The sequence below is a fragment of the Marmota marmota genome, unplaced genomic scaffold (genome assembly GCF_001458135.2).
Source record: "Marmota marmota marmota unplaced genomic scaffold, marMar, whole genome shotgun sequence".
Classification (NCBI taxonomy): domain Eukaryota; kingdom Metazoa; phylum Chordata; class Mammalia; order Rodentia; family Sciuridae; genus Marmota; species Marmota marmota.
Genome location: NW_025999984.1, coordinates 473097 through 485219, shown reverse-complemented (window position 1 = coordinate 485219; position 12123 = coordinate 473097). Strand labels below are relative to the sequence as shown.

At 43.2% G+C, this 12123-nt stretch overlaps 1 protein-coding gene and 1 non-coding gene across 2 annotated transcripts in view; both read right to left on the bottom strand.

The window, feature by feature from the left end:
• Positions 1–58: 58 nt before the first annotated feature.
• The window catches only part of Atat1 (alpha tubulin acetyltransferase 1), a 16955-nt gene continuing 4890 nt past the window's right edge, over positions 59–12123 (bottom strand). Inside the window, exons 6-12 of the mRNA XM_048805997.1 lie at positions 6184–6229; positions 6004–6072; positions 4345–4416; positions 3933–4176; positions 902–981; positions 772–814; positions 59–438 (exon numbers count right to left, since the gene is read on the bottom strand). Coding sequence (XP_048661954.1) covers positions 264–438; positions 772–814; positions 902–981; positions 3933–4176; positions 4345–4416; positions 6004–6072; positions 6184–6229 — 729 coding nt within the window. The 3' untranslated portion in view covers positions 59–263. The remainder of the gene's footprint in view (positions 439–771; positions 815–901; positions 982–3932; positions 4177–4344; positions 4417–6003; positions 6073–6183; positions 6230–12123) is intronic.
• On the bottom strand, positions 1849–1921 carry Trnaa-agc. Its single transcript has one exon. It is a non-coding gene; the product is annotated as a tRNA-Ala (tRNA).

The window sequence follows — 12123 nt, the reverse complement described above, 5'->3', positions numbered from 1 at the left end:
TTTGTGTTGCTACCACTTTGGATCTTAATTTTCTGGATTAAGAGAAATAATGACGATCAAGTTTTTAATAGCTTTTTTATTTATAAAAATAAATACTTTTATTACTTTGGTTAAAAATAAGATACAAATGATCTGGAGCTGATAGGAAAGCCTGTTGAATGAATGAATGAATGAAAACATCCATTAGGAGGGCTGGGCTTTGGCTGTCTCCTGTAATGAGGAAGAAATAATACTGACTTTGAAAGTGTGAAAAAGGGCTGTGGTCACCAAGGCCTGGTGCTGCGACGTTCCTGCAGGTTTCGAATGAACCTGGCGTTGAACATGTCCCCACCCACTGTCCAGGACTGGGATGGTGGAGCTTGGGCCTGTTGAGGAACTGTATGTGTGGGTTCCTCCCCAGACCCATCCTGTGACAAGACCTGCTCCTCACTGGCAGACCTGGTGAGTGAGGAGATGGAGAGTGCGTTATAGAGGCACTTAAGTGGGAATTACAAATACAGATTCTTTAAAGGCTCATAGGTGGCAGATGTTAATGTAGAGGAGGACACATGGAACCCATTAAAATTATATCCAACTTAAAACTCCTCAGAAACTAAAGGGAAGCAACAGAGTCGAACCTTTGAGGAAACAGGCTTGTAGGATGTTAGTAAGAAGGATTTGTGGGAGGAGCTGATGTCCAGTTCATAGGAGCAAAATTTAGGAAAAGGAAATAGCTGAGTAAAAATCTTCAGAAAATGGTGGAAACTGTTAGGGGAGGGGTTTACACCTCACCTAATCTCTGTTTCCTGTTTTGCGAACTTCAATTCTTGTTTGCCTGTGAAAATATCAGGCATGTGCATGGGAAGGCTGAGGCAGATAGTGGATGTGGCCTACTTTGAGGATAGAAGGAACAAATACTTACCTGTATTGGGGGATGAGGAATTAGGCCCCCCATGGCGGCTGTAGCAGCAGCTTTGGGCTACCAGCCCTGGGGGAGTCCCCCTGTAGAAGAAATGGGAGATGATGGGGAACAGGCTACAGGATGAAAGATGAGTGAGTATGGAGGGATCAGAGGAGAGGAATAAGAGGAACAACACAAGAACAAAGAGAAGGGGGTTAATTATCATTCCTAAGGGGTTTTAATCTTAGATGTGCTCCAGAGGGGGAGGGAGCTCATTTTACATCCCAGTTTTCTGGATCAATCCTGAGTTGTTGCTGTTTTCTTTCTAGTTGATATTATGTGAGAAATGTATGGCTAAAGTGACCCAAATCATGTCATAAGAGCAGGCTCACAGGGGCTGGTGATGTGGCTCAAGCAGTAGCGCGCTTGCCTGGCATGTATTAGGCACTGGGTTCGATCCTCAGCACCATATAAAAATAAAATGTTTAAAAAAAAAAAAAAGAGCAGGCTCATATATAAGCAAAAAATAATTTGCTGGACCACGTACCCTGATGTTTGGCTTGAAAAATATGGTTACCTTAAATATAAGACACCTCAGATTAAAGGGAAATAGGGAGTGACAAGGCCAAATTTAGGAGGAAAAGGAAGGAAGCTTTGGAACAGGATAACAGACTCTCTTGAACTCTAAATGGAGGTAACAGCTTGACTTGAAAGAAATTCAAGGAATTAGTGGGTCACAGGTTTACAGGAAATTGCAGCATGGTAAGAGTCCAGACAACAGTTGGTAGGTAATTAGTAGATCCCAAGATATTGATAAATCTTGACAGCAAGGGCTGGCCAAAGTCAAGGGCAGAAGTCACTGGGGAGACCTGGAGGGAACAGGGAGTGGATATAGAAGCCCATACAGGGGGATCTAATGACTCCATGAGGAAAAACAGCTTAGGTTTTTGTTTTGTTTTGTTTTGTTTTGGTGATGCTGGGGATTGAACCCAGGGCCTTGTGCATGCTAGGCAAGCACTCTACCAACTGAGCTACATCCCCAGCCTGGGAAAACAAACTTGGAAGGAGAAAAATCAGCAAAGAAGATGCATAGGGACAGATGCCAGATCCTAGAAGGGGAGCTCTGATACTTCTTGGAGGAAGATCTGCCAATCTCAGAGGTGAAGAGGATGAAAGGGACAGAGGTCTTGAGACCCCAGAAAAATAAGGGGTGACATAAAAATGAGGCTGACACCTTAAATTGTTTCTTATGTAGTTTTTTTTTTTTTTTCATTGAAAAGGTCAATTTAGAAAACACAGAGGAATTCAGCTTTATTCAGACAACACAGAGGGAGAAGAAAAGGGAGGAGTGAGTGGGGAGAGAGGGAGATCCTGCTCCCAAGGCTTTGAGGGAACACAGTAGAAGTATCTGATCTACCACACATTCAGAGGGTGGAAAGGGGAAGGATCTAGCTGTACCCCGTGCATGGAGCAGGGAAGGAGGGTCTTGCTAAGAGGGAAGAAGAGAGGAAGGCCAGTGGAAGAGTGGTCCTCCATCTCATTTCAAGACAATCTCACAAGACAGAGGTTTATCAGCATAGCTACCAGGGAGGGACAGATGGGAGAGGGGATTCCAGGATCAAACAAATCCTTGAGACCCAGACTTATCTTCAAAACATGACTAAAAGTGATCCCAGGGTGCTTGCTGGGATCTACTGCCCAGAAACAAAATCTGGATCTGAAGGAAGCAGTGGCATCAATGAATCTTCTTTAGAGACCCCAAAGCAACATCAGTTTGGGGGTTCCCTGATACATACACAAAACATGGAAATTAAGAGTTTGGCAACATTGAGTTGAACCCCATTGGGGAGCCGGTGAGTCCCTGTCCTATCTAATTGGACTGCTCTGAAGCCAAGCTTGAACACTGGCTAGAATGAACAGGCTGAAAGGGCAAGTGTGGTAGGCAGCATAAACAGTATTAGAACCACCACTGGACTCTGGGGAAGGAATATGGGATTATTCCATGGACAGGACTCCTTAAACAGTTTTCCCTGGTAGAGGAGGCTCTAGGACCTTCCATGGTAGTCTGAAGTCTGATGGCAAGCAAGAGTGTGCTTCTCTAAGTAATCAGTATGAACTGGGGATACAGCTCAGTTTGTAGAGTACTTGCCTAGCATGTGTGAGGCCCTGGGTTCAATCCCCAGCACCACACACACACAAAGTTCAATTAATTAGTATGAGCCACCCACCCAAGGGTCTGGCTGTCTGGGGATGTTCAGGCCAAGTTGGGAGAGCAGGGGTGCCTTCTGTAGTAAGAAAAGCTACAAGTAGTATGCCGTTTGGGACCCTGACAACCCAGTTGTCTAAGAAAGGGGAAGAGGGAATCCCATGGGCTCTGTCAGGTTCCACTGGGTCCTGGAGGATGCAATGGAAGAGTGAATCTGAGGTTCTCAGGGAAAGTAATCTCTGTCTACCCCAGGTCTCCCGGGGGAGGAAAGGGGTGACTGTCAGTATCGACTCTCATCAGAGCGGGGAAGGGAGCTATGGAGAGATGTTATGGACAGGAAGAAGGGAAAGGAAAAATGGGGGAGAGAGAAAAACAGAAGTCAGAAGTGAAAAGAAAGCTAATGAGAGAAAGGAGATACCCACTACCTGCTTGCTGGGAAGTGTTCTTGGCACACAAGGCATTGACCCTGGGGACCCAGGGGTTCATAAAATGTGTTAAGTGATACTGCTCATCTCTAGCAAGTGTTAAACCAAGATTTCCCCCAACCCAATGGATTTCTGAATTTTTCCCACCCTTCTCACATTAAAACTAGGGCTTAAAATTCTTCCCACCCTTCTCACATTAACTCTCACATTAAAACTAGGGTCCCTAGGTTCTTTCTCTCAAACTTTTTTCCAGATCACTTCCACAAATATTTTTCAATATGTTTCTTCAAAGGTTTTGGGACTCCTCTATCTACCCATAGGTTTTGGGACACCCTAATCCACATCTCTGACAGATTCAAATTATCCTTTGCCATTTCTAAGCTCCTCTTACACATACCAAGAACTCTCCAAGTTCTATTACCTGGTGCGGCGACGCTGTGCTGGGCTGCCCCCAGGGTCGGTGGCCAGCAGAAGACGAGCAGTAGGATGGGGTGGGCAGAGGCGCAGGGAACGTAGTAGTTCCTGCTCTGGCACAAAGGGGCGGAGAGGGCCCCGTTCTGGCGAGTTTCCTAAGCTGCTGGAGCGGGGTGGTGGGTGAGCTGGAGGTGTGGCACGGCGAGGGGCCCTGTTTAGAGGCCAAGGAGGCTCCACAGCTACCTTCAGAACTGGAGGAGATAAGGGAAAAACAAACAAAAAAGAGAAGAGTCAAGATTAGGTTAAAAAAAAAAAATCAGAGCCATAGAGATCACCATCCTTCCCCTGGGTCCTGAGCACCCTTTTTCCTACACATTAAGCTCCCCAGGCCCAGCCACACCCTATCAAACCCCTCTTACATTCTCGGTCACTAGAGGAATATGGCTTAATATCTCCCTCTGCTCTCTTGGGTGGCAGCTTCCTTGCTGGAGCTGGTGGTGGAGGGGACAAAGGTAAGGGAAGAATTAGTAAATATACTTTGTACCCTCCTCCCCACCACTACCCCCACAACCCCACACCTCTACTCCCTAATACAACAGTTCCTCCTGAGAATGCCATCGCAGAAGCCGTGCTATGGCAAAGCCAGCACACCAAAGGGAATTTTGGGGGGGAATGCTGGAGCACTTTGGGGGAGAGCCAGAAGGAGTAGGCCGAACACAGAATTAAGGGATAAAACCCAAGGGGAGACTGGGGGCCTGGGAGATGCGGGAAAAGGGTGGCCAAGAGGAGGCAAGCTCTTACTGTCCATGGGTGCTGTCAGGCCCCCTTGGGGTTCTGGGGCAGTGGAATGGTCCCAGCTGGGCCAGTGAGGACCCTAGGTTCCTCTAGATGAGATGGACAAAGCCCTTGGTTAATTGGGAATTGCTCTGGAGAGGTCGAGGAAGAGGGGGGTGGGACAAGACCTCCCCTTCCTGTGCAAAAAGATGTGGAGAGATTGAAGTTTTATTAGGTTTAAAAAAGAAAAAAAGATGAAGAGAAAATGTAGGCACCCAAAAGGAGCTATCAGTAAGTAGGAGCTGAAATAGTGGCCAAAGCTCTCCCTTCCTGCTTCTTAAGAGGTTCTCCAAGACTAGCAGACACAGCCACTTAAGCTTTATCCACAGCGCCCTCTTCTGGAGATCTTCATTCTCACCCTCCCTGCAATGAGGAAGCCTTGTAAACCAACGCCAGTCACTCATATCAGTGTTTGATGCAGGCTGATGCTAATAATGGGCAACAGACTATTCTTTGGGTGGCCATTCTTTCCTTTCCTGATCATACAGCAAGGCAGGAGCTAGCCATAAGGTCAGCCCAGGAAGAAGACCCGTCTGTCTATACTAGCAAGTACTGCACAGCTAGTGAAAGCTACACTGTTCTCCTTGAGGATATGCTGAGGGAGAGGAAGAATGGGGCTCAGACTGATAGGCTATGTGTATGTATATGAGGATGGGACAGGAAAACTGGTCAGCACTGTAGGTGTGGTTTCTCCAGGTCTATTTCATTATTTAGCTGGAAATGCCATAAATTCTTGACATTGCCTTCTAAAACTAATGTTTAAACTTTGGACCATTCATATTACTCTTCTACATTTGGAAATGGCTGCACTTGCCTGTCCTTCCCTGGCCTATAGAAGCGTGAGGGGTTAAAAAAGGAATATAACCCTGGCCTATTTTGATGAATTTGACCTAGCAATTGGCTCCACTCATCTCAATTGTCAAACAGGCTCTGAATGGGCTTGCTTAGTTATGAATCTTGTCAAGTATGGTGCTGGGTATGTAGTCCATGTAGAGCTCATGCTTAGCATTCACAAAGCCCTGGTTTCAATCCCTAGCATCAAAAATTAAAAAAAAAAAAAAAAACCTGTCAAATATAAAATGCACTGAACTCCATGAGGACAAAGGAAAACAGAATGAGTGCTGGAGACATGGATTACTTCAGAATTTTCAAAAATTGCCCATGGAAAACACTGTCCTCCTGGGGTTTCTAGAATAACTAGCCATCACTGTGCTACAGTTCCACACATTTGATGCAGGCTTTACCAGCAGGCGTGGGATCAGCTGCAGCAGCACGAGAATGTCGAGTTGCCCTCGGAGAGGGAGCAGGGGGCCCTGTGAGGAAGGAAGTGGTGGTGCCCCTAAGTGGGGGCCAGTGGGACCAAGAGCCCACCTCTTTCCTTCCGTCGTCCCAACTACATGACAACACAAGATGAGAAGACTTACGATGCTGATGGGCAAAGAAGCCTTCAAAGATCACAAAGTTGTTCACCTAGAAGATGAAAGCAAAGTATATTTGTCCATTCAGCCACTGAGCACATTACAGAGCCTGTACCAGAAAAACCACAGTAGAAGAAGAAAAGCCAGATTTCTTATCCTTGGTAACAGACCAAAAACCTAGACCCCCAAGAAAAGATTAAACAAATACCCCCCCCACACACACATCCAGCATACCAAAAAACTCAGACCCCAAACAAGCTGATCCTAAAGCTCATGTGGAACTGCAAAGAACCTCCAAGAGCCAAACAATGTTGAAGAAGGATAAAACTAGAAGACTTGCCAGATGTGGTGGCGCACTCCTGTAATACCAGCAGCTCGGGAGGCTGAGACAGGAGGATAGCGAGTTCAAAGCCAGCCTCAGCAATGGTGAGGCGCTAAGCAACTCAGTGAGACCCTGTCTCTAAATAAAATACCAAATAGGGCTGAGGATGTGTCTCACTTGTTCCTGGGTTCAATCCCCAGCACCCCCCCCCAAAAAAAAAACAAAAAAAAACTGGAAGCTTAACTTTAAAACTATAGGAATCAAAACAATATGGTGCCAGAGGCATTAGTGCACACCTGTATTCTCAGTGGCACGGGAGGCTGAGGCAGGAGGATCACAAGTTCAAAGCCAGCATCAGCAACTTAGCAAGGCCCTAAGCAACTTAGTTGAAACCCTGTCTCAGAATAAAAAACAAAAGAGGCTGGGATGTAGCTGAGTGGTTAAGCACCCCTGGGTTAAATTCCAAGTACAAACAAACAAAAAACCCAGTGTGGTAGAAGAGTACTAAAAACACACACAACAGTGTGGTGTGGCACAAGGACAAACCAATCAATCAAAAGAATGGAATTGAGAGTTCAGAAATAAACTCATATGTCTAGGGTCAACTAATTTTCAACAAAAGTGCCATAATCATTCTACAGGGAATGAACAGTCTTTTAAAAAGTTAATGCTTGAACAACTGAACATCCCACATTCAAGATTATAAATTTGGACCTCTATCTCATATATCATTTTAACTTCAAACAGCGTCAAAGACCAAATGTAAAAGATAAAACTATTGCCAGACAGCTCTTCAGGAGACTGAGTGGGAGAATCCTGAATTCAAGGTTGGCACAGCAACAAGACACCATATCTCAATGGCAAAAAGAAAGCTAAAACTATGCAACTTTTTTTTTCAGTAATAGAAGAACACAATACCTTTATTTATGTATTTTTATGTAGTGCTGAAGATCAAACCCAGTACTCCACACATGCTAGGCAAACGCTCTACCACTGAGCTACAATCCCAGCCCCAAACTACGAAACTCAGAGGAAAGCAGGAAGCAGGAGAAAAATCTTTGGTACCTTGGATTGAACAGGCTTTTTAAAAAGTTTAGTTTTTTTTTGTACCAGGGATTGAACTCAGGGGCACTTGACCATTAAGCCACATCCCCAGTCCTATTTTGTATTTATTTAGAGCAGAGTCTCATTGAGTTGCTTAGCACCTCGTTTTTGCTGAGGCTGACTTTGAACTCGCGATCCTCCTGCCTCAGCCTCCAGAGCCACTGGGATTACAAGCGTGCACCACCACGCCCAGCAAGGGTTGATTTTTTTGATGCCAGGGATTCAAGCCAAGCCCTTGTACTTACTAAGCACAGAGTGCCCTGAGCTACACTCTCAACTCCAGGCAAGAGTTTCTTCTAACAGTCCCCTACCCCCATCATTAGTACAGGGTATCGAACTGGGAGGAATTCTTCCACTGAGCAATATCCCCAGCCCTTTTTATTTATTTTTTTTAGACAGGGTCTTACACTAAATTTATGATCCTCCTGCCTCAATCTCCTCAGTCATTGGGATTACAGGCATGTGCTACTGTGCCCACCTCAGGCAACAGTTTCTTAAATATGACACCCAAATCAGAAACAACAAAAGAAAAAGCAGATAAATTTGATTTCACAAAATTAAAAATGTTATACTTCACTATCAAAAAAGGGCTGGGGTTGCAGCTCAGTCGCAGAGTGCTTGCCCAGCATGTGTGAGGCACTGGGTTCAATACTCAGCACCGCATATAAATAAATAAAAAATAATAGAGGTCCTTTGACAACAACAAAAAATTATTTTTTAAAAAAAGGGAATAGACAATCTCCAGAATGGGAGAAAAATCACACACTGATAAGATTGTTATATTGAGAATATATTTAAAGAACTCTTACAACTTAACAACAGACAACATAATTTAAAAATGGATAAAACATTTGCATAAATGTTTCTCCAAAGATATACGAGTGGCTAGTAAAGCTGGGCGTGGTGGCACATACACGCCTGTAATCCCAGGGACTCCGGAGGCTATGGCATGAGGGGTTGCTATTTCAAGGCCAGCCTCAGCAATTTAGCAAGGTCCTAAGCAACTTAGCAAGACCCTGTCTCAATAAAATAAATAAAAAAGAATGCTGGAGAATGTGGCTCAGTGGTTAAGCACTCCTGAATTCAATCCTCAGTACCCCTCCCCCCCAAAAAAAAATTGCTCAAGAATAAATAAATAAGTGTTTAACATCAGTAGTCATTAGAGAAATACAAATCAAAACCACAGAGGCTAGGCTTGGTGACACATGCCTGTAATTCTAGCTTCTCAGAAGGCTGAAGTAGGAGGATCACAAACTCAAGGCCAGCCTAGAACGTAGTGAGACCCTGTCTCAAAAAATAAAAAGGGCTAGGGATGCTGGCTTAGTGGTAGAATACTTGCCTAACATGCAAAAGGCCCACAGTTCAATTTCTACTACCACCAAAAATAAATAAATAAATAAAACCCCCCAAGCAGCCCACAAAAAGATACCACACTTCGTACCCACCGGAAGGGCTGCTATTTAAAAAAAAAAAAAACAGGGGCTGGGGCTGGGGCTCAGTGGTAGAGTGCTTGTCTAGGGAGTGTGAGGCACTGGGTTCAATCCTCAACACCACATAATTAATAAATAAATAAATAAATAAATAAATATGTTGTCTCCATCTACAATAAAAAAAAACAAAAACAACAAAAAGAAAAATAACAAAAGTTGACAAGAATGTGGACAAATTGGAACACTCCTACATTGCTTGGGGATGCAATAAAGATGATAAAGATGATACTGCCACTGTGGAAAAACAGCTTGTCAGTTCTTAAAAGTTAATTACTATATGTCACAGCAATTCAAGAAGACTAAAAATATGTGCAAACAAAATCTTGCGCATGAATGTTCACAGCAATATTATTCAAAGACAAAAAATAAAGGTAGTCATACATCTAACACTTGATAAATACAATAAACAAAATGTTGTACAGGGGCTGGGGTTGTGGCTCAGCGGTAGAGCACTCACCTAGCATGTGTGAGGCCCTGGGTTCAATCCTCAGCTCCGCATAAAAATGAATAAATAAAATAAAGATATTGTGTCCAACTACAACCAAAAAATAAATATTAAAAAAAAAATGTGGTACATTGCTGGGTATGGTAGCACATACCTATAGTCCCAGATACTCAAAAGGCTGAGCCAAAAGAATGACAAGTTTGAGGCCAGCCTGGACAACTTAGTAAGACCCTTTCTCAAAATGAAAATAAAAAAAGCTGGGAAGGGGCTGGGATTGTAGGTCAGTGGCAGAGTGCTTGCCTAACATATGTGAGGCACTGGGTTTGATTCTTAGCACCACATAAAAATAAAATAAAATAGGGGCTGGGGTTGTGGCTCAGTGGTAGAACGCTCGCCTCACATATGCAAGGTGCTGGGTTCGATCCTCAGCACCACATAAAAATGAGTAAATAAAATAAAAGTATTGTTTCCAACTATCACTAAGAAAAAAATTAAAATAAAGGTCCATCAACAACTAAAAAAATATATATTGAAAAAAAGGGCTGGGGAGGTAGATCAGTGGCAAAATGTTTTGTCTTGCATGTGTGAGGTCTTGGGCTCAATCCTCAGCACTGCAAAACAAAACAATAAAAACAAAATGTGTGGCATTATCCATACAATGGAATGTTATTCAGCCATATGAAGGAATGAAGTACTGCTACATGCTACAACATGGGTGAACTCTGAAAACATTATGCTAAGTGAAAGAAGCCAGACACAAGAAAAGGCCATATCATGATTATATGATTCTTTGTATATGAAATATCCAAAATAAGCAAATCCCAACAGCAATAGATTAGTTGTTGCCAAGGGCAGAAGGAAGGGGAATAGGGGTAACTGCTTAATAAGAATAAAAAGAAAGAATATATTTATTTTTGTGTTGTTGGAAATTGAACTCATTGGGCTTGCTGTGCTTGGCGACAATCTCTGAGATAACTTCCCCAGTCCTTTTTATTGATTTATTAAAAAATTTTTGAGACAGATTTCTGAGTTGCTCAGGCTGGCCTTGAACTTATGATCCTCCTGCCTCAGTCTTCTCTCAGTACCTGGGTTTACAGTTATGTGCCACTGCACCTGGCCTAGTGTCTCTTTTTGAGGGATGGAAATGTTCTGGAAATAGACGGTAGATATAATTCCCCAATACTGTCATTATTAAAAACAAAAACAACCCTATACATTAAAATGGTTAAAATGGTAAAATTTATCTCAAAAACAAAACAAAAGCCAGGCATAGTGGTGCATGCCTGTAATCCCAGGGGTTAGGGAGGCTGAGGCAGGAGGATCGAGAGTTCAAAGCCAGCCTCAGCAACTTAGCGAGGCCCTAAAGCAACTTAGAGAGACTCTGTGTCTAAATAAAGTATAATATAAAAGGGCTGGGGATGTGGCTCAGTGGTTAAGTCCCCCTGAGTTCAATATCAGGTACCAAACCAAACCAAACTAAATCAAACAAAAAAAAACCCAGAATCAGCTTTTAAGTCTACCAGGAACAAGGTTAATGGAGTTACAGTGCACAAAACTAAGTACACAAACACTTAAGAAACATTAAGAATTCAGCAGAGTTCAAATGCGTAGAGCTAGTTAAGGCAAGACATGTGCCCATATGACAACTAGTAGCTGTTTATTTGAGAGTTATTTACTATCACATTCAATTTGGCCTTCACAACAGTACTTGGAGTCACTGTTTTTTTTCTTTTTTGAGCATACTGGGATTGAACTCAGAGCCTTGTGCATACTAGACAATGTCTACCACTGAGTGAGTTAACCCCTAGTCCTTTTAAATATTTTTAGTTTCAATTTGTTTAGGGGGTTAGTGGGGATTGAACTCACAGGCACTTTACCATTGAGCTACTACATCCACAGTCCTTTTCATTTTTATTTTGAGATACAGTCTTGCTAAGTTGCCCAAGCTGCCCTTGAACTTGTGATCTTCCTGCCTCAACCTCTGAGTACTAGGATTATGGCACAGGCCACTACACTTAGCCTTGAATCACTATTGAGCATTGTGATTAGTAGAGAAAAGCGGGGGGAGGGGGGGCAATATGGAGACATGGCTTACTCAACATCACACAGCTAAATTGGAAGGCCTAACCTTGAGACTTCTGATTTTAGCTATGGTGTTTTAGCCAGGAATACAGTACAGAGATTAAGAGTGAACTATGAGCTAGGTGTGGTGGCACACACCTGTAATGCCAGGTGCTTGAGAGGCTGAGGTAGGAGAATCACGAGTTCAAGGCCAGTCTGGACAACTTAGTGAGACCCTGTCTCAAAATTAAAAATAATAATAATAATAATAATAATGTAGTTCAGTGGTAGAACAGTTGCCTAATATGTACAAGACCCTGGGTTCAATCACTAGTACCACATAAAGAAAAAAACAAAACAAAATAGTGGCCTATGGAGGAGCTAGGCTAAGTGGTACATACTTATAGTCCCAGCTGCTCCCAGCTGCTCAGGGGGTAGCCTTGGAGTTTAGAACCACCCTAGGCAACATAGCAAGACCCTCTCTCAAAAAAAAAAAAAAAAAAAAAAAAAAATTTTTTTTTTTT